A 26651-nucleotide genomic window follows, 5' to 3' on the forward strand; every position below is an offset into this window, starting at 1 on the left:
AGGGTGACAGTAATGTGACAGGAGTGTGACCCTCTGGGTTTGTTTTGCAGCTGGATCTGCAGTGGGTGCAGGTGCTGGGCGAAGGCTGGGCCACTCCCCTGACAGGATTCATGCGGGAGGCAGAGTACCTGCAAGTGCTGCACTTTGGCACCCTGCTCAACGGTATGGATCCCCTGTGTCCTGCTGTCCCACCTTGTGCCACACCCCAGGGCTCCTCAAGGTGGCCAAGGTCTCCCTGCTGGGGCCACAGCCCTGGCTCACAGCTCTGACATCCCACACGGTGCTGCTCAGACCTCCCAGGAGTTGCTGTGTGCCTCTGGTCATGCTTGGCTGTTCCAGGGTACACAGAGATGCAAACGCAAAGCCAGGGAAGCAGGGAGGCTGCCAGGCTGAGCTGGAGGTGGGAGGAGAAGGCAGCTGCTTCTTGGAAACGGGAGCAGAGCCCGGCTCTTTGCCCCCCACCCCATTTCCCTGCTTCTCCAACACGGTAGCTTGAAGTAAATCTGATTTATCTACGCATTAGCAGCCCGTTAGGGGTGCTTCATCCCTGGCAGAGCCAAAGAGGGCTCAGGTGATGCCCATCCGCAGCTGAGACTGGGGCACAGCTGCTTCCAGCCCGTTTCTCAGCTGTGGATGCTGTTGCTGTGACTTCACCTCCTCACACTGGGGTTTGTAGACGTGGCAGTGATCTCTGCCTTCAGGGACCTGGGTGAGCAAGTCCCTTTGAGCCTTGCCTGCCTTCTGGGTGACCCTGTGGTCCCACAGGGCAGTGGCCCGCTGCTGTTGCTCAGATTTGGGCACCCTGCAGCAGAGGCAAAGCTCAGCGCTGCTCACTTTGCACTGCAGGGGTGTCTGTGTGGGGGCTCTGCTCCCAGACACGCCACAGCCTTTCACCTCTGCCCAGTGTGCAAACAGCACTCAGAAGCACATGGCCCTGTTATCAGAGCCTCCTCCGTGGTCTTTGAGCTGCCTGTTGTGCCTGGGGAGGTCGCAGAGTGCCCTGGGATGGCCACGTTGCTCCAGAGCCCCGCACTTTGCGCCAGAGGCTCATCCCAGAGCGTGTCTGGTTTTGGGGTGCCCCCCTCAACCTGCTGATATCCCTGAGCACATCTCCTCTGAGCTCTGTGGGCAGATGGGCAGGGTTTGTAGAGCTCTGTGGGGAGCGGGGGCAAGGGCCAGGAGAGCAGCTTTGCAGGGAGATGAGCTCTGCGTAGCAGAGGGCAGCAGCAGCATCAGCCCCTGGTCCCCCTGTCTCCACGGGGGTCTCCAAAGCCAGCATGGGTGTGTCAGGCCCTCAGGGTGGCATCTGAGGGGGAAAGAGAAGATCAGGTGCTCCAGGACAAGCTCTGGGAAATGGTGGAGGGTTCATCTGATGGTGCTGAGGCTGGGCACTGCCAAGGAGAGCCTTGAGCCTGCTGTTCCCAGAGCCATCCTTGTGCCCTGGGCTGGCTGAGGGTTTGGGCAGCTCCTGGACTTTTTGGGGGCACTTGTTCAAGCCAGTGCCCTGCAGTACATCCCTGCTGGATGCCCAGCAGTGGGTGATGTGCTTTGTGTAGGGCCACCAGGAAGGGGGGCGGGTCTGCAGCAACGCAGCAGCCACCCGTGGGTGTCGGGAGGGGTGACAGAGGCAGTGGAGGTGTTGGACCACACTCAGCGTGAGGCTGTGGAAGCACCCTGGAGGACCATGGCCACGCCAGCAGGAGCTTTTAAACGCTTTGAGTCTCGGAATGGTTTCTGTGACGTGCTCCTGAGTGTTAATTGTCTCCATTATGTTTGTGTTCTCCCAGGAAAGAGGCGCTTGGGAGTTGGTATGTATGGAACCGTACTCAGGCTCTGCACAAATCACTTCAATTGAGATTCTTTCTGGATATAATTTCTTGAGATTTAAAAAAAAAAAGAAAAAAAAAAGTTGAAATGGTTATGAAATTATTACAGCCGTGGCCCGTTTATGATCCAGGCAGTTCTGACGTGGCCCGACACACCCCGTGTCCTAGGGACCAGTCTGCACAAAGATCCCAGTTGTGTAATTTTGTAATTACCTGCACTGGAGTGATCCTTTGTTACCTCTCCATCCTGTGTGTGGAAATGGGGCCCGAAGATCCTCGCTTTCAGCAGCATTTGTTGGTTTCATAATGCAGCTTTTTTTCCCTGTGCTGGCTTCCCTTGACTGATCATTATTGATATGATTTAAATGTATGAACTTGATATTGATTGGATCCCATGTGAATATAATTGTGATTATTTATGAAAACTGCTGCCTGGCAGATGAATTATACCCGGTCGTGAATTTAAAGTAAACACAAATATTTTCATAAAAATTAAAGTAAAAATCTATATCATAGTCAAAATCCTCAAATTACGACTCTCAAGGGTCCAACCTGATTTCAGTCAGATCAGAACAAATTGAATCAGTGATTTGTTTGTGACTGGAAACCCATCAAAGAGACCAATTCTCCTGTATAAACATTGGAACATCCAAGGAGAAATGGGAGGACCTCAGTGGAACACGGGAAATTGGGAGAGCTGGGTTAAAACCAACATGATTTCAAGCTATTTAGGGACAACACTGAAATTAGAAACTATGTGTGCACTTACAGACTCACACAGAAAACAGAATAAACATGGGCAGTGCAGAGATGTGAATGAGGAGGAGTAGCAGTAATAGAGATAGCCAGGAAAAAGACCAAAAAAAAAAGAAATAACACCCAAATTAAAACTGAGTGTGGTGGAAGAGGCAGCCCAGGAGGTGTGCAGGGTTCTCCAGGGAACACTACACTGGAGCCTTCTCCACAGAGATGGTTCTCCTGCAGGAGAAGGCATTTCCCAAGCACACTGACATTTTTCAATTATCCAGGGTTGCATTTTGCAAGCACATTTGAATTTTTCACCTCCACAAGCATCCCACGAAGAAGAACCAGGGAAAGGGAGCGTGCAGGAGCTCATGAGAAGCTCCAGGTGTCTTGGAGGCATCTCTGGCCCTTGGATAAGGAGAACCAGGGAAAGGGAGCGTGCAGGAGCTCATGAGAAGCTCCAGGTGTCTTGGAGGCATCTCTGGCCCTTGGATAAGGAGAACCAGGGAAAGGGAGCGTGCAGGAGCTCATGAGAAGCTCAGGTGTCTTGGAGACCTCCCTGGCCCTTGGACAGGGAGCTTTTATATCCCGCTAACATCTCTATTCATTAGCAGCACAGAGAAAACCACTGCAATGACTGATTTTCCACCAAAACCTCTGTCTACTGCTCTCCCGGGGCTGGTTAAATCCTTGTCCCTGCGGGAGGGTGTTAAACCCCTTCCCTCGCAGGGCTGCGCGCCTGAGCATCCCCGCGGTGCCGCCGCTGCCCCGCAGGACGGGGTGCTGAGCCCCTGTGGCTGTCTCTCTCTCCCTGCAGACGGCGTGGTGAACCTGAGCATCCCGATCGTGCTGCCGGTGTCTGCGGAGGACAAGCAGCGGCTGCAGGGCAGCGCGGCGCTGGCGCTCAGCTTCCAGGGCCGCCGCGTCGCGGTGCTGCGCAGCCCCGAGTTCTTCGCGCACAGGAAGGAGGAGCGCTGCGCCCGCGTCTGGGGCACCGCCTGCCCCCGCCACCCGCACATCCAGGTGAGCCCGGCCCTCCCTGCCCGGGGGAGCCCCGCCTGGGGGCTGAAACGTGGGCAGGGGCTGGAGGAGCGAACTTTTCCAAGGTTTGGAGGGCGATGGGTTTCCTGTTACAGCCCTGCTCCTTGCTGGGAAGCGGTGCATCCCGAGCAGGCAGGACTGGGTGTTTTTGGCTCTTCCCTGCGGGCAGCCAACAGGGTTGTTTGGGTTTTACAGCTCCTCTCTTCCCGTTTAGTCTGTGGCAGCACAAGGAACATCATCCCTCGGAAAGGGAGAGCTCAGGTTCCACACAGTGCCTGGAGCTTCCAAAGGCTGCAGCTGTGGTTGTTCTTTCCCCTCCTTTAAAATGCCTCGTTTAGTTCAGCAGCAGCAGGAGTGCACCTTGCAGCAGGCTCGTCCCTCGCATGTTCCCAGGAGCAAGGAGCAGAGAGAGAGGTGCAGGGAGGTCTTGTGTAGACTGCTAGAGGAGCCCAGCACCCAGCTGGGGGGACTGGGTGGCTGCTGCTGAGGTTTTGCTGCCCCTGACACTCACCTCACGTGGGCACTGCAGTGAAGTTTTCCATCTTTGAGAAGGGAAGGTCTTCCTGCAGTGGGGCTGAGCCTCACACTTTTCAGAGGAGACTGGGAGAGGGAGGAGGAGTGTGCTGTCCCCTTTGCACTGAAGGTGTGTGAATCCCCAGATGGTGATGGAGAGTGGAGACTGGCTGGTTGGTGGAGACCTGCAGGTCCTGGAGAAGATCAAATGGAACGATGGGCTGGACCAGTACCGCCTGACCCCGCTGGCCCTCAAGCAGAAGTTCAGGGAAATGAATGCTGGTGAGTGCCCTGGGTTACAGCTGTGGCAGGGCTCCTCCTGCCCCAGCAGGCCTTGTGTGATCTGTCAGCTGCTCTCGAGCTCACAGCACTTCCAGGGGGCCTCTGGACGGGGCTGTTTGGGGAGTGGGCAGTAAAGGGGACTCAGGGCACGAAGTGGCACAGGGTGTCCTTGGTTAGGGCAGTGCTTGTGACGGGCTGTGTCCTCAGTGAGCTGCTCTGAGGGCTGGCCAGTGCTGAGCATCCTGCTCACACCCCCCTGGCAGGTCAGATCCTCCCTGACACTCTTGGCCTTCACACCTGGGGCACAGCTCAGGTGTCTCCTCCCAGCTCTTTGTGCCATGGAATCCCAGAATGGTTTGGGTTGGAAGGACCCTAAAGCTCATCCCATTCTACCCCCTGCCATGGGCAGGGACACCTTCCACACTCCCAGGGTGCTCCAAGGCCCGTCCAGTGTGGTCCCAGCAGGCTGGCAAGGGTCAGACACCCACCCTCACTCTGGGGAAAGAGCATTGGCCCTCCTGAAGGTGCCAGGGACTGGGGAGGTGACAGATCACTTAAGCCATCAGTGAAGGTGCTGTGCACAAACACTGCAGGAGAGCTGAAGGGGCTGAAATCAGCCCCAAGGGTAGGAGTGCAGTGAAAATTACCTTGGCAGGGCAATGTGTGTGTGTGAAACACTCAGCTGGGAGTTCAGGGCCTTGCTCATGTGGAGACAGGGCACACGCAGGTCTGACACAGCTGGGACAGGGCACACACAGCTCTGTCACAGCTGGGACAGGGCACACACAGCTCTGTCACAGCTCAGACAGGGCACACACACAGCTCTGTCACAGCTCAGACAGGACACACACAGCTCTGTCACAGCTCAGACAGGACACACACAGCTCTGTCACAGCTGGGACAGGGCACACACAGGTCTGTCACGGCTCAGACAGGGCACACACAGCTCTGACACAGCTGGGACAGGGCACACAGGTCTGACATGGCTCAGACAGGGCACACACAGCTCTGACACAGCTCAGAGAGGACACACACAGCTCTGTCACAGCTCAGACAGGGCACACACAGCTCTGTCACAGCTCAGACAGGGCACACACAGCTCTGTCACAGCTCAGACAGGACACACACACAGCTCTGTCACAGCTGGGACAGGGCACACACAGCTCTGTCACAGCTGGGACAGAGCACTCACAGCTCAGACAGGACACACACAGCTCTGTCACAGCTCAGACAGGGCACACACAGAGCTCTGTCACAGCTCAGACAGGACACACACACAGGTCTGACAAGGCTCAGACAGGCACACACAGCTCTGTAACAGCTCAGACAGGGCACACACAGCTCTGTCACAGCTCAGACAGGGCACACACAGCTCTGTCAGGGCTCAGACAGGGCACACACAGCTCTGTCACAGCTCAGACAGGGCACACACACAGGTCTGACAAGGCTCAGACAGGCACACACAGCTCTGTCACAGCTCAGGCCGGGCACACACAGCTCTGTCACAGCTCAGACAGGGCACACACAGCTCTGTCACAGCTGGGACAGGGCACACACAGCTCTGTCACAGCTCAGACAGGACACACACAGCTCTGACTCAGCTCAAGCCGGGCACACACAGCTCTGTCACAGCTGGGACAGGGCACTCACAGCTCAGACAGGACACACACAGCTCTGTCACAGCTGGGACAGGGCACTCACAGCTCAGACAGGACACACACAGCTCTGTCACAGCTCAGACAGGACACACACAGCTCTGTCACAGCTGGGACAGGGCACACACAGCTCTGTCACAGCTCAGACAGGCACACACAGCTCTGTCACAGCTCAGGCCGGGCACACACAGCTCTGTCACAGCTGTGAGAAGCTCAGAGTGCAGCAATGAGGCCCTGACCCCCTGACCTTTCCCTCGCAGATGCCGTCTTCGCGTTCCAGCTGCGCAACCCAGTGCACAACGGGCACGCCCTGCTCATGCAGGACACGCGGCGCCAGCTGCTGGAGAGGGGCTACAAGAACCCCGTGCTGCTGCTGCACCCCCTGGGCGGCTGGACCAAGGACGATGACGTCCCTCTGGAGTGGCGCATGAAGCAGCACGCGGCCGTGCTGGAGGAGCAAGTCCTGGACCCCAAGTCCACCATCGTGGCCATCTTCCCCTCTCCCATGCTCTACGCCGGCCCCACGGAGGTAACACAGCCCTTGGCTGCTCAGCAGGGCAAGGCAGGGGGCCTGGCCATGGGGGTTGAGATCCCAGCCTGCCTGTGCAGCTGTGGAAAACCCCGGGAAGGGGGCTGGAGCCGTGTCCTCATTCTTGGCTCCATGTGTGCTTTGGCTGCGCTCGCTGCTGCAGCATCTCCCCACAGAGCTGGGCTCCATCAGCTCCCATCCTCTCCTGGGCTGGGGAGAAGGGCCAGAAAGAGGCTTCACCTTTTTCTGGCAGGCAAGGACATTCATTTGTTTGCCTCCATGGGTTTCCTTTCTGTCCCTAAATCAGCGGGATGAAAGGGGCAGATGCTGAACCTCCCCTTCCGTATGCTGGGGGGGCACCAATGTGGCACACTGAAAATTCAAACCACCACCTCTGTTTGCCACCAGATGAGACCCAGCCCTGTGGGTTTGTTATCTCCTTTTCTTCTGTTAGAGCTGGGATTAAATGCTTGAGAGATGCAGTTCGTGTTTGAACTCAGATGTTTGTTAATTGTTATCTGTAGTACAGTCTCACAAGCTGTGAGTTCTAGCTAACAAAGTGAAAAATGGTGAAATGGTTCTGTCTCTAACTCCTTCCAAGGTCTTTTAAGCACAAACTGTCCAATTATGAAGTGACACCTAGATTATTTTTACTTTTAACCCAATAACCAAACACCTGTGACCCGCAATGCAGATTTTTCTATCCAATTACAAAACACCACCCAGACCCGTGAAGAAGAAGGTGAAGAAGGACTGGCCTCTGCCCTAAAACCTCCATCTTGCTTTGTATATATTACTATATACTAAAGCCTTAAATCCTAAGTTTTCCATCCTGTGATATTGCACACTTCTATTCAAACTCCACACCCACAATCCCAGTGCTGTCACTCAATTTTGGCACCCTTCTCCACGGCCTCAGGTCAGTGCAGTGTTTCCTTGGGGGTCAGTGCCTGTGAGCACAGCAAGCCTGGAATTCTCCGTGCCCAGGGCTCCAACCCCTCCCAACTCCCCGTGTCCCTCCCCGCAGGTGCAGTGGCACTGCCGAGCCCGGATGGTGGCGGGGGCCAACTTCTACATCGTGGGGCGCGACCCGGCGGGAATGCCACACCCCGACACCAAGCAGGACCTGTACGAGCCCACGCACGGCGGGAAGGTGCTGGCCATGGCCCCCGGCCTCACCTCCGTGGAGATCATCCCCTTCCGCGTGGCTGCCTACAACAAGCTCAAGAGAGCCATGGACTTCTATGACCCCAAAAGGTAATGCCACAGCGTGGTTCCTTCAGGAACGCGGGGTTTGTGGGTGCAGCTCTCCAGGGGATGGGGAAAAGCCTGGGAAACATCCCTGGGAAAGGCTCCCGTGTTTTCCACCAAGAGCTGTTCCCAGGTGCCACGTGGAACTAAAGACGGCACCAGGGAGGAAAAGCAGGGCAGGCTGAGAGGCAGTAGAAACGCAGCCTCCCGCAGCTGGGAGGGGTGTTAGGGACACTCCAGCTCCTCTGGCATGAGGAACCCTGGGGCCAGCCTTGCTGATGTCACCTCTCTCTGTTTGGCACAGGCACGACGATTTTGACTTCATCTCAGGAACGCGCATGAGGAAGCTTGCTCGGGAAGGGGAAAACCCCCCGGATGGCTTCATGGCCCCCAAAGCCTGGAAAGTCCTCACCACGTACTACCAGTCACTGGAAAAAAAGAATTAACTCCTCCTCCTCCCTAGAAATGCCTGTATTAAGAGTGAGCAATGATCGTTTGATTCCCTGTGACACAGATCACTTGGCATGACCCTGGGATTTTCCTGCCTGGGTCAGAGTGTTTTTTACCAATCAGAAATACTTTGAGCCTGATCTTTCTCCTCCTAGAGCTGCTGGGAGTGTCCCCACGGAGCTGGAAGGGGTGGGGAGCAGCCCCTTTGTTCCTGACTGGCACCAGGACGTGCCACTGGGATCATTGTGGCGCTGCCAGGGCCACACAGCAGCTCCCAGTGCACAGCGGGGGCCTCAGACCAGGATAAATCCTGCCTGTGCCCTGCCTGGAGCAGAAATGAAGAAGTGCCTTTCCACATCGTGCCTTAGACAGTTTTTGCTAATTAACAGCAGAATCTTTTTAATGCCCTTTTTTTAAAAAGGATTTTTAAAGATCAGCTGTGACCCCTGCCAGTTCCTTGTGGCTGAGCCAATTCCTCACTGCCTCCTTGCTTCCTTCCTCCTGCTTGACCTCTTTGGTCAAACAAATCCTGGCCTGAGCACTTCTGTTGCTCCAAGTTCGGCTGTCTGTGAGACTGTGCCATGGTGATCCCTGCACTCACAGCCCGGTGAGGGAACCTGTCCTGGGAGGCACCACAAAGCCCTGAGAGCCCTGAGAGAGCTCTGGACAGCAAGGGACAGTCAGGGACGCTGTCACTGTGCTTTCAGGTGTCCTCTCACATGGCAGGATGGGATCCCCCTCCCCTCTGCCCATACTCCTCCCACCCCAAAGGCAAATCCAAGGCAGAACAGCAAAGACACAGCATGAGAGGGGTCTGGAGAACCAGCTGAGAGGAGGCTGAAGCTCCTGCCCTCATCCCACACTTGTGTGGGACAGGTGACCTGATTTATTCTGTGTCTGTGAGATGGGGCCGCTGGGGACAGCCAGAGGATGGCAGGACAGCCCTTGGCCCCCCCAGCCCTGTGGGGTGCTGAGCCCAGCGCCAGCGCCCGCTGCTGATCCCAGCTCTGGCCGTGGAAAGTTACCCCGGACTTTATCTCCCTCCCCACCCTCATCCTGCCATGGACTTTGCCTGAGCCCTGCCTGAGGCTTTTCCGCTGACTCGCAGCTCCTGTGGTGGCCTCCGAGGGGACAGAGCAGTGGTGACACAACAGCGGAGCTTCCCTGGGCACTCCGGGAGCCCGGGGCCACCCTGGGGCTGTGCCCGTGGCCAGCGGGGTTCCAGGGCCGGGGCTGGTCCCGCCCTGCCTCCCCAGGGCCAGAGAACAACCGAGCACTTGGAACGACAGCAGTGGCCTCACCCCATGATTTTTGCACCCGGCCTTCCTTGGCAGCTGCCCCAGGAGCCGTGGGGATGTGTTCCCAGTGCAGGGGAACCAGCCTTCCTCCCCTCTCGTGCTCCAGTTTTAATTCCAGATGGATCCACGCTCAGCAAAACCAACCCACTCCTGCTTGTGGCATGGGGTGCTGTGAGCTATGACCTGCTCTGCAGTAGCCAGGGCTGGAAAATATCCTGGCTAAAGGGCTTTTTGGTGCTTTCTTAAGCCTTTTTTTTTTTAAGTGTTTGGAGCAAAGCTGTGTTTTACCCCAAGGCAGATTCTGCCACCTCCTTGGGAGCTGACAGTGCAGCAGCCTCGTGCAGCCAGGCCCTGTGGCAGGAAGCAATATTCCCATTTAGGATTTTTGAGGAGTGAAACAGCACTGTTGCTGCTGATCATAAAATAATCCAGTGTTGAAACCCGCCCCTCCAGTAAGTCCAGGTGGTCACAGCAGAACACAGATGTTGTATTATCATTTTAAACCAGCGTAGTGTCCTGATTACCTCTGATTAAAACACATGGAGCGGGGGATTTTAGTCTATTTATTAAAGACATGAGACTGGAATTTGTACCTCAACTGATGCATCTCATGATTTAATATATTCCAAACTCGATACTCTATGAAACACTCGCTTTTAGTACAAATAAATATTTATATGTGTAAGTAGCTCTCACTTGGTGATTTTTGGGTGGAACTTTGCTGGACGCTGTCTCGGCTCCGGCAATGCCGTGCTTGGGCAGCTGTCCCTGGAGCCCCGGGAGAGGGATCGGCTCTTCCCCCTTCGGAGAGGCAGGAACGGGTGCTGAGGGCTGGGCCGAGCCTCGGGAGCCGTGGAATGAAAGCAGCCACATTCCAAAGCACGCTGCCTTCCTCAGCCTTTCGAGGAAGCTGCCAGAGGCTTTGTGCTTTGACAAGGACTCCCACAGCAGCAGCAAGAGCAGACAAGCACGGGAGAGTTCCTGGAGCAGTGGGAATTGCACTGCAGCTGGGGATTGCTCCCGGAGCAATCAGAAATAACTCCTGGTGCCTCTCCCGCCAGCCCCTGGTGAGTTACGGCAGCAGGGAAAGGCTGCAGTGCCCAGGGCGGGGTTCTGGGGACACAGGCAGGAGATCGGAGCTCAGGCAGCACCAGGGGCTGTCCCTGGGTTTATTCCTGCCCCCATGACATTAAACCCCCCTGAGGACACATTCACACTCAATTAGAGCTAATTAAGACCTGCCTGCGCTGGGGTTTTACCGAGGCAGGAGGTGCGGGAGGAGCTCCCCAGGCTGGCGTTTCTGAGGGGAGCAGCCCCGGGGGGGCGGGAGCGCAGCGGGGAGAGCAGGCCCGGGCACAGAGAGCAGAGAACAGAGAGCAGAGAGCAGAGAGCAGAGAGCAGAGAGCAGAGAGCAGAGAGCAGAGAGCAGAGAGCAGAGAGCAGAGAGCAGAGAGCAGAGAGCAGAGAGCAGAGAGCAGAGAGCAGAGAGCAGAGAGCAGAGAACAGAGAGCAGAGAGCAGAGAACAGAGAGCAGAGAGCAGAGAACAGAGAACATAGAGCAGAGAGCAGAGAGCAGAGAGCAGAGCAGAGAGCAGAGAGCAGAGAGCAGAGAGCAGAGAGCAGAGCAGAGAGCAGAGAACAGAGAGCAGAGAGCAGAGAGCAGAGAACAGAGAGCAGAGAACAGAGAGCAGAGAGCAGAGAACAGAGAGCAGAGAACAGAGAACAGAGCGGCCCTGCCACAGGGCAGCCCTGCCACAGGGCAGCCCCGCCTCGCCAGCACCCCGGGGAGCGCACCGAGGGCAGCTCTAGGGTTATCCTGGAACCCCAGAACGGTCTGGGCTGGAAGGACCTCAAAGCCCATCCAGTGTCATCCCCTGCCATGGCAGGGACACCTCCCACTGTCCCAGGATGCTCCAAGCCCCAATGTCCAGCCTGGCCTTGGGCACTTCCAGCCACAGCTGCTCTGGGCACCCTGTGCCCACCCTGCCAGGGAACAATTCCTGCCCAATATCCCATCCAGCCCTGCCCTCTGGCAATGAGAAGCCATTCCCTGTGCCCTTGGCCTTCCATCTCTTGTCCCACGTCTCTCTCCATGTTTCCTGTAGCTCCTTCAGGCACTGGAAGGGCACAGCTGGGTCACCCCAAAGCTTCTCCTCTCCAGGTGAACAATCCCAGCTCTCCCAGCCTTTCCTCTCAGCAGAGCTGCTCCATCCCTCTGCCTCCCCTGGCCCCTGGTGATCCCAGGCTCACCCAGAGCCAGCACTGGGCACTCAGCCCCAGCACTGAAGTGACTGGTGGGATTAACATCCCGGACTTCTTCCATTTCCATAGCCCAGCAGTTCTGCTGTGCCTGAATTCCTGCACCCTTGTGTTAGACCACTGTGCATTCCCCATTGCTTTCTGATACAGGGAAGAAGTCTAAGCAATTACTCAATTATTTTTATCCTCCCCCTCCCATTTGGTTTTAAGATTAAATTGGGACAAACTCAGCCCTGCTGCATCACCCAGCCAGCGTTCCAGAGGGCAGCACAGCAGGGAGCAGGCTGAGCTTGAGGGACACTGTCACCAGCCCCTGACACTGTGTCATGGCAGGGCTCCAGCCCTCCTTATTTCACTTTATTTTCCTTTGCAGTGCATTTGGTTTTACATCATTCTGTGCCTCCAACGTTTCCCTCCCCTCACAGGCAGCAGAGCTGTGACACAGCATCCCACCCCTGGGCTTTGAACAATTAATTCCCGTTACAGATTTGGGGGTCAATCACTACACAATTCATAGCATTATATGAAAAAACTTGAAGTTCTTGAGTATCTCTGACAATAACTTCACCAAAGAAAAACCATTTTTGCCATTCACATTTGTAACCCTTGGCCTTTATCGCAACAGAACGTTACAAGAATTCACCAGAACTGGGACCAGCAAGGACAGCACGTTGCTAAACCACATCAATAAGCCCAAACCCCATTTCCTCCTCTTTAAATTCACAGATCTGAGCACGGGGTAGTCAAACATCACACAGTGTCCCCCCTGTGCCTCAGGGCAGCGACACTTCAGGGGAGGGTGCCACAGTGGGGCTTGCAGAGACGGAGGGAGAAGCAAGTCCTTGGGGCAGTGCACAGGAGCACAGAAAGCTCAGGCTCCAGAGAGCTCAGAGGACCTGGGGCTTAAGGAAAGAGCAAGTGGGATTCTACTCTAACTGCTCACAGCAAAGGAAAACCAAAAATAAAATCAGCCTTCATTTAAAAAGCCTTCAAAAGCAGAATTCATAAAAAATTAAAAGTATTCAAACATTCTTACAGAGTAGTTTACTATCTTGACTAAATGGCACCAGATTTCAAGTGGTCACGTGGAAGAAAAATCAGTAGCATTTCAAATGTTGCTTTGTTCTAGGAGCAGTTTCTATCCTGGCATTTGCTGCTAAAAGGTAGAAGTGAACTGAGTATTGAGGAATCTTTCCCTTATGCAGCTTCTGATTTGGTTTGCTTCAGGAAGTAGAAAAGATTTTCCATACTCAAGTTATCTACAGATTATGTCTATATATAAAAAAAAGTGTGGCTATGTACAGGTCTTGCACTCACACACCCATCTGTACACACACAGCCCGAGCCAGGTCCTGCCCCTGGCCCCAGGACCACCCACTCTGCTGGAAGGCTCCAAGGGATCCAAGGGACAACAGGCAGGCACTCGCTTTGCTCTGGGCTGAATTTTTCCACTCATGATCTGTGCTTCCACTTCCAATTGGAATTGCAATAACTTAGAGGTTGTTATTGTATAAAAATGATTCCAGGAACAGAACTCCCTTTGCCACCCCTGCTCCCACCCCCCTGACATTGGTTTTCCTAACTGATTATAGAAGTCAAACTAAATCACATCAGGAACTGCAAACACACTCTTTTCTCTTAATCAAACACGATCTCCATGGCCAGGTTCTGCATGGAGACGTCCTTGGATTTCCTCATCTTCTCGATGGCTCTGTGGAGATCCTGCTGCTGCACGGGCCTGATCTCATCTTCATCGTGCCTGGGGAAGAGAGGAACAGCCAGCTGAGGCTCAGGGGCTGTGTGACAGCTGTGACAGCAGTCAGCAGCCATCCCTGCAAACAGCAGCTCTAACGTGGAACCACCTGGAATCCCAGAACCACCGAGGCTGGAAAATCCCTCCCAGCCCAGGCAGTCCCAGCTGTGCCCAATGCCCACCTTGTCCCCAGCCCAGAGCACTCAGGGACACCTCCAGGCATGGGCACTCCAACCCTCCCTGGGCAGCCCCTGCCAAGGCCTGAGCACCCTTTCCATGCACAAATTCCTGCTGCTGCCCAAGCTGAGCCTCCCCTGGCCCAGCCTGAGGCCGTTTGCCCTTGTCCTGTCCCTGTTCCCTGGGAGCACAGCCCGACCCCCCCTGGCTGTCACCTCCTGTCAGGAGCTGTGCAGAGCCACAAGGTCCCCCCTGGGCCTCCTTTTCTCCAGGCTCAGCCCTTTCCCAGCTCCCTCAGCCTCTCCTGGGGCTCCAGCCCCTTCCCCAGCCCCTTCCCTGCCCTGGACACGCTCCAGCCCCTCAATGCACCCAGGATTGCTGCAGGTGTGGGAAGTACCAGAGGGATGTCCCAGCACGGTGTCAGCAGCACTGAAGTCTGGCACTGACCAGTGCAGCAGCAGGACTTGGTGGCTCAGGCCACCTCCAGCTTGGGCACCTTGGAACAGCCAAGGTGCTGCGCTTATTCTCAGAGCCAAAAGGATTAACAGTAACTGAGCTGTGGGGGAGTTTTGTGTATAGTGGCAGCTGGGCAGGAAAGCAGGACGCTCCTGCTCGGTGTGCCCCTGTCCCCAAGGCCAGCTGCAGTGAGGGAACACAAGGCAAAGCTGTGGTGTGCAGGGCCCCACGTACACGTCCTCCTCGCAGGCGTTGTTGACGTACTCCCGCACGCAGAGCAGCGCCGCGTCCCGGCACATCTCCTTCAGGTCGCTGCCTGAGAAGCCGTCCGTCTCCTTGGCCACCTGCAGCAGGTCCACGTGGCTGTCCACCTGTGGGGAGCTCCAGGTCAGGCCATGGGCACTCCAAGGCCACTGCCTTTGCTGACCACAACAGGCAAGAGTCACCTCCAGGAGATTTTACCTGCTCTGGGATTGTTGGAGCCCTGGGCACTGGGAATTCCAGGCTTTCTGTGTTCACAGGCACTGACCCCCAGGCAAACACTGCATTGACCTGAGGCTGTGAGGCTTCCAAAATATAGTGACAGCACTGGGATTGTGGGTGTGGAGTTTGAATAGAAGTGTGCAATATCACAGGGTGCAAAACTTAAGAGTTTCAGCTTTTAGAATATAGTAATATATATATAAAGCAAGGTGGAGGTTTTAGGGCAGAGGCCAGTCATTCTTTTTCACCTTCTTCATGTGTCTGGGTGATAGTTTGTAAACTGATAGAAAAGTCCACTTTTTGGGCCACGGGTGGTTGGTTATTGGGTTAAAAGTAAAAATAATTTAGGTGTCACTTCTTAATTAGACAGTTTATCCTTAGAAGGCCTTGTAGAGAGAGACACAGCTCCAGTTTTAGTTTGTTAGCTAGAAGTGCTGTAGAACTCAGTGTGTGAGACTGTAATATAGATTAGAATTACTAAACATCTGAGTCTGAATAAGAAATACTGTCTTGTGCATTTAATCCCAACCCTGGCAAAAAGAAGATAAAAGTGACATGAGATCATCTTCCTCTGACATTTTTTGGGGAGCTAAATTATTCCCTTGCTGTTTGAACCTCCAACTCGTTCACACTGCCACAGCAAACTGATGTTTCAGCTCATCAAACTCTGCCATTGCTTCAAAACCCCACACAACCCCCACCATCCCAGTGGTGTATCCTGTAGTAACCAGACTCCTGCACGGATTGGCCTGGCAAAAACTGGATCCCAGGGACAGTGGCTCCTTTTCCCAGTGCCCACATTAAGTTTCTCAGAACTCTGTTGTCTGGACTCCTGTTCCTGCTTTACACAGCCCCAAACCGGGGCATTTAGAGGCACAATAATGTGCCCAGCTCGGTGCACTGGGTCAGGCTGAAGCCTTTCCAGTCAAGAGTCAGGTTTATTCCATCTTTTTATGGGATTTCTGATTCCTTTCCCACCATGTGCATCAGTATTTCCTTTTCAAAAAGTTAAAGCCAAGGCAGTCTAATAAAAGGCTGAGATTCTGGGGTGACTTCTTTCCAGAGGGAAACTATTCCATGGTTTAAGTCAGGCCAGGGAAAAGGAGGGCAGGACTCCCCTTGCCAGGGGAAGTCTGGCCTTGAGAGATCCAGTTCCTCCTCCTGTGGGATAACCAATAAAGGCTTGGTTTCTTATCTCTCTGAAAATCTTATTTGTGTAGTTCCCTGACAGATGCTGGTCAGCTGCCATTTTGAAGCCTCTTTAAAAAATTTAAGTTGGTTTTACTAATAAAAGATATTTATTAGGCTGGAGCTCAGCCTGGAGATACTTTGGAACATTAACTTGAAGGCAATTAGTGCTGCTGACTATATTTGGGAGGAAGCTCTGATGACAGGGATCTTGCCACAGGCACTTCCAGGTGTGCTCACACCTTATCCTTGCCCTCTTCTCTGAAGGAAATTTGAATTATGGATCAAAAGCAGCACTGTCAAAATCACTCCTCCTCACTTGACTTGAGCTAAGAAAGAGCTAAAGAGTCAGAATCTTCTCCCTGCTTCATTGAGAGCTTGAAATTTGCTTCCCTGATCTAAACATGATTCACCTTCACCTTTTTTAGAGACAGAAATCTCTTCTTTTGTAACAGAACAAGCAAATGGAGCCAGAGAAATGGAGTCATTCTGCTCAGAGGGGGTGATTCACCACACAAGCCAAGGCTCTGCTCCCAAAGCAGCCAACTGCAGGGCTTTAATGTAAGGCCACACCTAAACCCACAAAAGATTCCCAAGCTCTCACCAGAAATGCCCTGGCAGATCATTTCAGCCTCACTGCAAGGCAGGCAATTATAAACCACACGTTCTGCAAGGCCAGGGCTGCATTGCTGCCAGTAGTGCAGCCATGAGCCACCAACAGGAGGCTACTCACGTTTTCATTCTTCAAAATCAGCTTCAAGATCGCCTCTCTTTGCTTCAGAGCCTGAAACAGAAGAGCCTGAAGTTACCAGAGGACAAAAATGAACATTTGTGACATCCCAGGGCTTTCAGTTCCTTCAGTTTCCTTGCCAGGACAGGTGACACATGCTGAGGAAACCCCTCTGATGGCAAATCCAGTTCCACAGGTGATGCCTGGGGAATTCTAAAGCAGGTAAATCACACACTGTGTGTGGGGAGGTTACTGAAGAATCAGCTGAGTCCTCAGCAGAGCCTTCCTGGGAAGGCAGGCAACAAAGACTGGGTTTTGTGCCTGCCAAACCTCACATCATTAAAAAGGGGGAAAATTCCCCCATAGATAATCTGGCAGCTGAACAGTTGCTACTCTGTCCCAAAAGCCACTTCTGCCACTTCCCTCTGCTTTGCAGGTAATTTCTGATGAGTAATTTGGGGCCTTTTCATCTCCAACTCAGTTATAAAATCTGCAAGCCTTTCACTCCTGCCCGTGCCTGTTCCCAATCCACAGCACATCAATTATCCCACCTTCAGGAAGAGTCAGGGCCAGCCTGGGTTGATCACAAAGCAAGAGAGAAGCTCATGGCAGGGCTGTAGTGGGGCAAGGAAAATGTGTTCCCTCAATGACACCTCCTGTGGTAACTCTGATCCTGGGAGAGGCAGCCAGTCCCTGTAATATCCCAGGGCATTAACTCATCCTTCTAATGGTGGGCCTTGATAGAATGACACAACAAAGTACTCAAATCCACATCCTTGTCCCCTGCTAGCTCAAGGAACAGTTGGAAGGTGTGTGGAACAGGTATGGAAGCACAGCAGTTCCCAGGTTATGAATGGTGTTTCCAAAGGGATCCACTCCCATGGAGTCAAAGTCGGTTCCAACAACACAGGCCTGGGAACACAACTCCTCCCTTGCACAATCAATAAGAATTTTACTCCTCCAGTTTGGTCTCTGAGTTTCAGCAAAAATGGGTAATGATTTCTGTAGCCAGAAGGGAATTCCTACAGCCACGACTGAACTCCTGAAAACACCAACACAAAAGTGTCTGGTGACATCACCAGGCATTGAAAGGTGACTGAAACACCTGGAAAAGATGGCAAGAGCAACCTTGGGAGTAAGGACAACCTTGTGACAGCTGCCTAATTGATAAAGAACTTCATAACTGGGGCATAAATCACAGAATCATGGAATGGTTTGGATCCTTAAAGACCATCTCATTCCAAGCCCATCACAGGCAGAACAAACCAGGTTCTCCACACTGCCTGCTGTGCAAAGGCCTGAGCAGAACACAGTTACAAACCAGCCCTTGCCAGCATCCAAACATCTCCGCTCCCAGAGAGCAGCAGGAGTGGGAAGCTCATGGTGTTGTTTCAGATAAAAGACCCAAGAGATCAAAACTTCACCTTGAAGAGCCGAGTTACGGACGCGCTTCCAAACAGCCCAAAGCCAGCTCAGAATGCAGCACTGCCTGGAGGAACCCCCAGGGCTGTGCAGTTCCTGGCTGGAGGGGCAGGGCAGGCAGCACTTACGGGCTGGTTGATGTGGAAGCGGGTGGGCATCCTCCTCATGATGGCAGAGTCCAGGTCCTGGGGCCGGTTGGTGGCTCCCATCACAATCACCTGCGTGACACCAGCAGAGAGCACTGAAACCAGTGCTGGGAAACATCCCCAGCCTGGCATCTCCCCACCTTTATCAACTGCATCGACATTTCAAGAAGTTACATAAAACTTTCCTGGCAGTGATCTCAGCAAGGGCAGCTGCAGAGAGCCCTGGTGCCACAAATGCCACCTGCAGGGAGATTTCTACACGAGTGCAGCTGGAAAATTCAAACCCTAAGAGGGAACTTCAAACTTCTGCTTGTGATGTCACTTTTAGCTCCTGGTGGAAATCGAAAGGAGATGTTTTGGGAAGGTATTTAAAAATGTGCTGTGCTGAGAAAAGAATCACAGAAAAGACCTTAAAGGTCATCTTGTTGCAGGCCCTCCAGGGGCAGGGACACCTTCCAGGAGACCACCACAGCAATGGGTTCACCTGGCAGCTTCCACATGCACCCAAAGGGTGTCTTTTATTTTTTTAAAACATTCAAAAAAGCATTCCATGTCCTAGAGGTCAGCAGTGGGTTAAAGGTGTTCAAGCCAAGCCCAACATCAGGACAGTGTTTACCTCCCTGGAGCGCTCCAGCTCTTAATTCCAGAACAAATTTACTCCCCATTCACAGCAGCTTTGTTTCCCCATTTCTTACTCTAAGCTGTGTACATGGTAAACACCCAGCCAGGGGAGTGAAAAACGGCCGGGTGATTAATCTGGGCTCCAGGAGAGTGAAAAAACAGCCGGGTGATTAATCTGGGCTCCAGGGGGTTTCCTGCCCTGCTCCTGCCTCTGGGCCAGGCCCAGCAGCTCCAGGAAGGCGGGCCAGCGGGGCTGGTGGCCCGGCAGAGTCACCCTGCCACCTAGAGGCACTGGGACTGCTGGCTCGGGTCGTTCTCTGGGCGTTGTTTTTGGCCGAAAGGCACATTCTCCTTCTGCCCCGAGTTCCAGATCCACCCCCAGCAGGTTCAGCCCACAGCCGAGCCTGGCTTCCAGGTGGAATCAACACATCCACCTCAACACCTCCTTAGAATTTCTTCCAAGCATTTGGGATCTTTGCTTTTTTTTACAAAAGGCAAACACTGCTGAACTCGAGAGACCCTAAGCTGTCTCACTGCAGGGAATGATTAATTTCCTTTGCTCCAAGGAATTGTCAGTGTACTGGGAAATAAAGGTAATCCACTGTGCTTGGAAGATATCAGTTTCCAGTGAAGGGTTCATACCACTGGCTTTTTACTAATGGGGAGCTTTCACTCTCCTCAGTACACATATACCATTGGTTTTTACTCATTTTGGGAAAAATCAGCTGAAAAACATCTTTAGCACAAGCTTGGGAGAGAAGGAAAAGCCATTTATGGAAAAATACACTTTAAAAAGGCTGAAAAGTTTCAGCTTAGAGAATAAACATCCCAAGTGACAGTTCAGAAGCACGGCATGCAGGCTTTCTGCTACGTTCCAGTCCTTTAGAATCCCAGAATGGTTTGGGATGGGAGGGACCCTAAAGCCCACCCCACCTCCTCTGAAAACGCCACTTCTTGGTGAAAGCCAAAATAAGCACAAAGCAATCTTCTCAGGAAGAATGATGTGTGGATATAACTCCCCTCATTCCCATGAAGTGCTGGCAATCACTGACAGGTAAAGACCGCTTTGGCAACCCCTGCTCCACGCACTCAGTCCCTGTTCCAGGCAGCTCCACGCTCAATACCCCGGCTGAGGGAATGGCACCCCTTCTCCCAGCACCCTGAGGCCTCACCTGGCAGTTGTAGTCGGTGTCCAGCCCATCCCACAGGCTCATGAACTGGGCTTTCATCATGGCTGTGGCCTCGTGGTCGGTGCTCGATCGGTTCCGCAGGAAGGAATCTGCCAAACGAGGGAAGCAGTCACTGCCAATCCAATCCCTCACATCTGGGCTGTTCTCTTAGCTCAGAAATGCGTTTTTAATCACCAGTGGCAGCAAACAACAAGTGCTGCTAAGGGTGAAAGCAGCAAAGTGGCCTCTCCCCCATTCCTAAGCCCCCTTTTCAAAGGGCACTCTCAAAGGAGAGTGCCCCACATCTCGTGCTCCAAATTTTCACCCTCCTGAGTTCATGGAAAGCAGCCTCCCCTCCTGTTCTTCAGCCTTATGAAACCACTATTCCAGAGCTCTCCTAAAACCATATTTTACTTCCCAGTATGTGCCCTGACAGCAGAAGCCCTGAAGTGTATTTGTTGCTGGGTTTCCTCGTGAAGCAGAAATAAGTAGAAACTTGTTTTACTTGTGAATTCCTCCACTACCACCAGAAAAAACCACCAGAAAAGTTTTTCATAATGTGCCACCATTTCTTTACAATTCTATGTCTCTCACTGAGCCTTCACTCTTTTTAAGGAAAGGATGACAGCAGATCCATACATCACTGAGCCTACAGTTCAATGCCACTCTGCTATAGCTACTGATAAAAAAAAGGAGATTTTTACCTATTTCATCAATAAAAATGATGGATGGCTGGAGCTTTACGGCCAGGGAGAAGACAGCAGCAGCCAGCTTTTGGGATTCTCCATACCATTTATCTGTCAGCGTGGAGGGCTGCAGGTTGATGAACCTACACCCGGCTTCCTTGGCCGTAGCTTTGGCAATCAGGGTTTTCCCACATCCAGGGGGGCCGTAGAGAAGGACTCCTGGAAAATTCACAGTGTTAATGCTCTGCTAGGACACCCTGGGGTTTGATCATGGCCAACCTCGAGTTTGATCTAGGTCCTAAAAGGTAAGAAACCAAACCAAGGAAACACTATTCCATCAAATCAGGGGTTTTAAGATAATAATCCCTGTTAAATTACAGCTCAGAATAGCGAAAGACAGGAACGATGAAGCTGAGAGGAGACATTTGAAAGATGACTGGATTATTGTCCCTGCCCGTGGCAGGGGGTGGAACATCATCTTTAAGGTCCCTTCCAACCCAAACCACTCCATGATTCCATTTTACTCCATTCCCAGGACTAAAAAGGTTACATAAAATTAACCCCTATTTATGTCCTGTCAGCACCTGACAGGCCTTGTTTATAGCTTCTGTCAGTCCTGCTAATAAAACTTAGCACAGAGGAGTGAGGAAAGGAAAAAATCCATCACACAACAGACCCACAGACATTTTAAACAAATTACCCACAATTAAACATGACATCTTGTATTATTTTTAAACTTGTCACGGTGCAAGAATTCACAGGGGTGTTTGTCCAACACAGTTCTAAAGAAAACGATTTCAAGAGCAACATTCAGTCAAAAGAGCCCAAAACACAGGGAATTATGAAGGTTTTTTCTCTGTTTATGTGAGTGATGCCCACAAACATCATCACTCTGGAGCAGTGACTTCCTATTAACACCCAGCACAAGCCACTTGTAAAACTGGGGAGCAGCCCGAGCTGGAAAGTCTGCTTTAAAAAGATAAATAAAAAAATCATTTTTTCCTTCAGTTTATTAAATCATGGCATTCATGTAATTTTCCAGACAGCTTCAGTTTGTGACTTACACAGAACATCTCCTGGAAAAACTAAACCAGCCACCAAAGTGCTGCATTTTCCATCCCTTGGGACACAGGGCCGAGGTGGTCACAGATCCAGGCAGTAATTAAGAGCTCCAGAAATCAAAATTCCAGGGAACAAAGCAGTGAACTTGGGTGTTTTGTGTAACATTTTAGGTTTAAATTATGCTTTTCTTCCTTTTTTAATTTTTTTTTTCAGTAACATACAAAAAATATGGCTGTAGGGATTCCAGCAGAGTCCAACTTCTGTTTTACTGAGGAAAAACCTCCTTAACACTGTGTAACCCAACTGCAGAGAGAATCAAGGGATCTCCAGAGGAAAAATAGGATCTCTGTCTTGCTGAATGATGGGAATTTCTAGGAGTGTCAGAGCTGTAGAGCAGAGTTAGAGCTCAACTCTGCCAAAGGACAACATGGGGTGTAAAGAAAATAAAAATGACACTTCAGGCAGTTAAAAATGCAGGATGCATGGATTATAATGGCCTGGGGTGATGGGAAGAGGGGAAATGGCTTTGTGCTGACAGAGAGGAGGTTTGGATGGGATATTGGGCAGGAATTGTTCCCTGGCAGGGTAGGCAGGCCCTGGCACAGGGTGCCCAGAGCAGCTGTGGCTGCCCCTGGATCCCTGGCAGTGCCCAAGGCCAGGTTGGACAGGGCTGGGAGCAGCCTGGGACAGTGGAAGGTGTCTCTGCCCATGGCATTGGATGGGCTTGAAGGTCCCTCCCAAGCCAGATCATTTCATGATTCTGAGATCAGTGCACGAAAATGGACCCTAATAACCAAAATCCAGCTATTGCTTCATTGTTAAGACAAAACTTCTTCACCAAAGCAGGAGAAGAGGGAAAATCTGAGGGTTTTCCCTGGTATGGGTCCTAATGTTTGCACTTTGACCAAACAACCCACTTCCCCTTCCCTTTCTGAGAAACTGCACCTTTTAAATTTTAAATACCAAGGTATAAATCCATCCCATTCCCTTCCTACCTTTTGGGGGCTGTAAGAGCCTGGAATTCTCAAACAAATATTTCTTCTTGATGGGCAGAATGACAGTGTCTTTCAAATCTGTGATGACATCATCTAAGCCTGCAATATCACTCCAGGTGACCTGCAAGGGAAAAACAGAGTTGGGAATGGTCAGCATCCATCCTGACAAGGAAAAACACCCACCAGCTTCAAAGGAGGGCCTTGAAAAGAAAAGAGAGAAGGGATTAAAACCCTCTGCTCTCAATGATGCAGTTTGAGGTTTAGATCACAGGAGTATTTCCACAGAGGTGCAAATAATGTAATCCAGAGGCAAAGGGGAGTTTGGCAGGTCTGAGGAGCAGGGAAGTTGCTTACATGCATGCTGAGTGGGTCCACCAGGTGGGCAGCAATGCTCATCTCATACTCAGTCAGCTTGACGTTCTTCACTCCTATTTGCTTCATCAGCTTTTCAGCCTGGGGCAAACCAAACACCAGGAAAATCAAGGGAAAGGAACGGAATGCTTCACTCAAACACCAGCTTTTTAAAGAACTGCTGTTTGTGATTTGAAAAGCTTCTCCCTAAGAGGTGAAATCTTGTTTTAAGCAGAAGGTTCTGCTGTTTCCTAATGACTTTGCTGTCACTTGAGTGACACAAACCAAGTCAGATGTCTCAGTTCCCATCAAACAAATGCTGGGGGCCTCACATGGCCAAACCCACAACTCCTCTGCTATGACCTAAGAAACAACCAAAACAAACCTTAAAGCACAAGGCCCCTCAAGCCCCCACAGCACTCGGAGAGATTCGTGTATTTTCACACAAATCGAGGAGAGATTAATGTATTTTTGAAATTCCCAGCCAATTTCTAGTATGTGTTCAGTGGGTTTTCCCTAATTTACAAGGAAAACTCACTGTGCCAACACACTTGCACGATTCAGTTTCTCTTTCTACTCCAACTTGCAATAAAGTCCAACAAGGTTTTAGGACAGTGCAGCTTCTTAGATAACAGCTGGCACTGAACCCATTGGGAGAGCTGGTTTTCAACTACAAAGGTCATTACAGAAAGAAAACCACCCAACACAGATTTAGGTTGCTCAAAACCTGTGAAATTTTTGTCAGTCAGAAACGAAACAAAAAAAGAAAAGCTGCCACATTTCCAAAGCAAACCTTTAACTTTTGGTTCTGAAAGGCCCCTAAAGCTTTTCCAGAGCACCAATCTTTCCAGTTCAAGATAAGGAATGAGGCTTTTCATTTTTTCCCTCCCCTTTCCAAGGCATTTTGACTGCTGGTGGAGGTCTTTGCCACCAAGTTGCCAGAAATGCAGAGCTTTCAAGCATTAAGTTATCTCTGCTCCAGGTTTTCAAAGGCAACCTAGAGACTGATGATTTAAGGCTGCTGCTGCTCAGCAGAGTTGTCAGAAGCAGAGAAGGCACCAGGCCCACAGACTTGCTGGAAATCAGAGCCAGCAGCAGCCTCCAGACCAACAGTTTTGCCACCACTTCAAGCTAGAAACGGTAATTTGTTCTAAAATTGTCATTTGTTACAAACGGTAATTTCTTATAAAACACAAGCCCTGCAAAGGCCTAAACCCCAAGATGGACCAAAAAACGTCAGCTTCCCACCAGCACATTCCTCAACATCCCAGGGAAACACTGCAGGGTGGAATCCTACCTGCTTCTGGGCCTCCACTTTCTGCTTCCTGGTGGGGTCGATGGCATCCACCATCCATTTGATGGTGAAATAGGTGACGGCGCCGAAGATGGTGAGGCGGAAGATCAGCCCCACCACCTCATTGCGGCTGAGGGGCCGCGAGAACGCCTCGGCGTGCACCATCCTCCTCCCGGCCCTGAGGGGACAGGGACAGAAAGGAAAAGCAGAGCTGAAACAACACCTGCCTCGTGTTTAAGCGTTGTTAGATAAAAGCTGTTCAGCAGGGACTTTGGACAAGTGCGTGAGTGACGGGAAATGGCTTCGTGCTGACAGAGGGGAGGTTTGGATGGGATATTGCTCTCTGGGAGGGTGGGCAGGCCCTGGCACAGGGTGCCCAGAGCAGCTGTGGCTGCCCCTGCATCCCTGGCAGTGCCCAAGGCCAGGCTGGAGCAGCCTGGGATAGTGGAAGGTGTCCCTGCCCTGGCAGCGAGGGGAAATCGAAGGTGCCTTCCAACCCAAACCACGCTGGGACTGTGTGCTCACAGTGGGCACAGGGTTGACATTCCCACTGAGACTGACATTTGGGGACTGCTACTGACCCTGAGTGCTGAATCCTGGAGCCAGGGAACTCCATTATTTAACCAGAGAGGGCTTTTCCCTCAGAGGAAGTTTACAGGAAAGGCACCCGGCTGCCACATTAAGGAGCAATCAGCGACTCGCATTTGATTAAAACGAGGTTAAGAGCTGGAGCCTGCACCTGGCAGGATGTGTGGGGAGTTATTAATATCCCTGGAAACCTGAAAATGCTGGATGTGGCACACAGCTATCCAGGGAAAAGCCTGGCTGCTGCAGGAGCCAAGCCCAGAGAGCACAGCCCCCTCAGTCCTGGGAACAAAAGGCACAGAGGAAAGAACTTTGCTAAAACATTGGGAAAATGACTTGTAAAATCAGGGTGCACTTCCTCCTCAGCTGGTGGGGGGATCTGCTTGGGCATCCCCAGATCACTCCCTGGGCAATGCCCCATTTTCCTTCTGCAAGGGCAAAACCAGCAGCAATTCCTTTGGCAGCTCCTGACACTCCCTGGCCACTCTCCAGACCAAGCTGGCAGCAGGGCAACCCTGGAGCACCCACAGCCAAATTATCCCTGGATCCCCCTCCCCAGGGCAACCCTGAAGCACCCACAGCCAAATTATCCCTGGATCCCCCTCCCCAGGGCAACCCTGCAGCACCCACAGCCGAATTATCCCTGGATCCCCCTCCCCAGGGCAACCCTGGAGCACCCACAGCCAAATTACCCCTGGATGCCTGCTAAAGGATCTGGGGAAGCACTCCGGAGCTGGAGCATTTTGCCTGTCCTCGTCAGCCTGACTTATTAAAATACAAGGGTTCTATAGTCACTGACCAAGGAATAAACCTTCCCCAAAGCCCGTGCAGAAACATCCTTCTTATGCAACCCTGAGCGACAACCGAAAGGAAAAGCCTGAACACGAGAGAAATAGAAGCATAACCTCGCTGAGCCAAGTCCTAATAGCACACAAACGCTAAAAGCCGTAGGAACTCAGCGTTTGTTTCCCCCGAGGCGAGGACTCTTCGCTCCCGGCCCGCTGCGGCTCCGCTCTCCCCGTACACGCGCAAAAGGGAAACCAAAAGCAGCAGCGGCGCTGGTTTCTGTTCCGCGCCCAGGGCAGAGGGAGGCATTGCCGGGAAACCCTGGCCTGCCCCGAGCCCGGGGAGCCCCGCAGGGCCCGCCGCAGCGCGGGGATCCCCCCCGGTGCCGGGCAGCCCCGTCACGGCTGCCCCGGGCAGGGCCGGGCCGCGCCGCCCGTGACCTTCCCGCCGCCCGGCAGGTGCGGCGCGGCCGCTCCGCCGCCGTCCCGCCGGCTCACTCACCGTGCGGCGGCTCTCCGGAACTCCGGGACAGGGGCGGGACGAGCGGCAGGAGGAGGAGGAAGGAGAGGAGGAGAAGGAGCAGAAGGAAGAAGCGGAGCAGGAGCCGGCGGCAGCACCCAGGGCCCGGCAGCGGCGGCGGCGCGTCCGGCGCTTCCTCCGTCCGTGCGGCGCTCGCTGCCCCGCCCAAAGGTTCCGGCCAGCGGCGCCCCGCGCGAAGGTTCCGCCCGCCGGATGCGGGGCAGCTCCGGGCCGGGAGGGGCCGGGACGGGCCGGGATGAGCCGGGAGGGGCCGGGAGGAGGCGGAATGGGCCAGGATGACCCGGGATGGGCCGGGAGAAGCGGAACGGAGCGCGCAGCGCCGCCCCACCGGCACCCCCGGGGCCACGGCTCCCGGTCAC

At 52.9% G+C, this 26651-nt stretch overlaps 2 protein-coding genes across 4 annotated transcripts in view; one reads left to right on the plus strand and one right to left on the minus strand.

Moving 5' to 3' along the window:
• Window positions 1-10274, plus strand: part of PAPSS2 (3'-phosphoadenosine 5'-phosphosulfate synthase 2) — a 28201-nt gene extending 17927 nt beyond the window's left edge. Inside the window, exons 7-12 of the mRNA XM_063406155.1 lie at window positions 51-162; window positions 3388-3593; window positions 4271-4406; window positions 6322-6590; window positions 7618-7847; window positions 8146-10274. Coding sequence (XP_063262225.1) covers window positions 51-162; window positions 3388-3593; window positions 4271-4406; window positions 6322-6590; window positions 7618-7847; window positions 8146-8287 — 1095 coding nt within the window. The 3' untranslated portion in view covers window positions 8288-10274. The remainder of the gene's footprint in view (window positions 1-50; window positions 163-3387; window positions 3594-4270; window positions 4407-6321; window positions 6591-7617; window positions 7848-8145) is intronic.
• Window positions 10275-12172: 1898 nt separating this feature from the next.
• Window positions 12173-26447, minus strand: ATAD1 (ATPase family AAA domain containing 1). Of its 3 annotated transcripts, none has more exons than XM_063406161.1 (10): window positions 26254-26447; window positions 24385-24559; window positions 23091-23189; window positions 22737-22857; window positions 20698-20898; window positions 19997-20103; window positions 18186-18275; window positions 16639-16689; window positions 14499-14605; window positions 12173-13607 (listed from the first exon to the last, which is right to left on the minus strand). In XM_063406161.1, the coding sequence occupies exons 2-10, from the start codon at window positions 24544-24546 to the stop codon at window positions 13487-13489; spliced, it is 1059 nt and encodes a 352-aa protein (XP_063262231.1). In that variant the 5' UTR covers window positions 24547-24559; window positions 26254-26447; the 3' UTR covers window positions 12173-13486. The 3 variants fall into 3 exon arrangements, with proteins under 3 accessions (XP_063262231.1, XP_063262229.1, XP_063262230.1); XM_063406159.1 differs by having other exon boundaries at window positions 14469-14605; window positions 26254-26442; XM_063406160.1 differs by lacking the exon at window positions 26254-26447 and adding an exon at window positions 25872-26128 and having other exon boundaries at window positions 14469-14605.
• Window positions 26448-26651: the final 204 nt, after the last annotated feature.

The sequence above is a fragment of the Prinia subflava genome, chromosome 9 (assembly GCF_021018805.1).
Source record: "Prinia subflava isolate CZ2003 ecotype Zambia chromosome 9, Cam_Psub_1.2, whole genome shotgun sequence".
In the NCBI taxonomy this organism is placed as follows: Eukaryota; Metazoa; Chordata; class Aves; order Passeriformes; family Cisticolidae; genus Prinia; species Prinia subflava.

Coding starts and splice junctions, on each gene's coding strand:
- ATAD1 (XM_063406159.1), bottom strand. CDS start 24,546: ATGGTGCACGCCGAGGCGTTCTCGCGGCCCCTCAGCCGCAATGAGGTG. Junction 20,899..22,736: donor GCTCTTACAGCCCCCAAAAG/GTAGGAAGGGAA, acceptor TGAATTTTCCAG/GAGTCCTTCTCTACGGCCCC. Junction 20,104..20,697: donor CATTTTTATTGATGAAATAG/GTAAAAATCTCC, acceptor CTCGTTTGGCAG/ATTCCTTCCTGCGGAACCGA.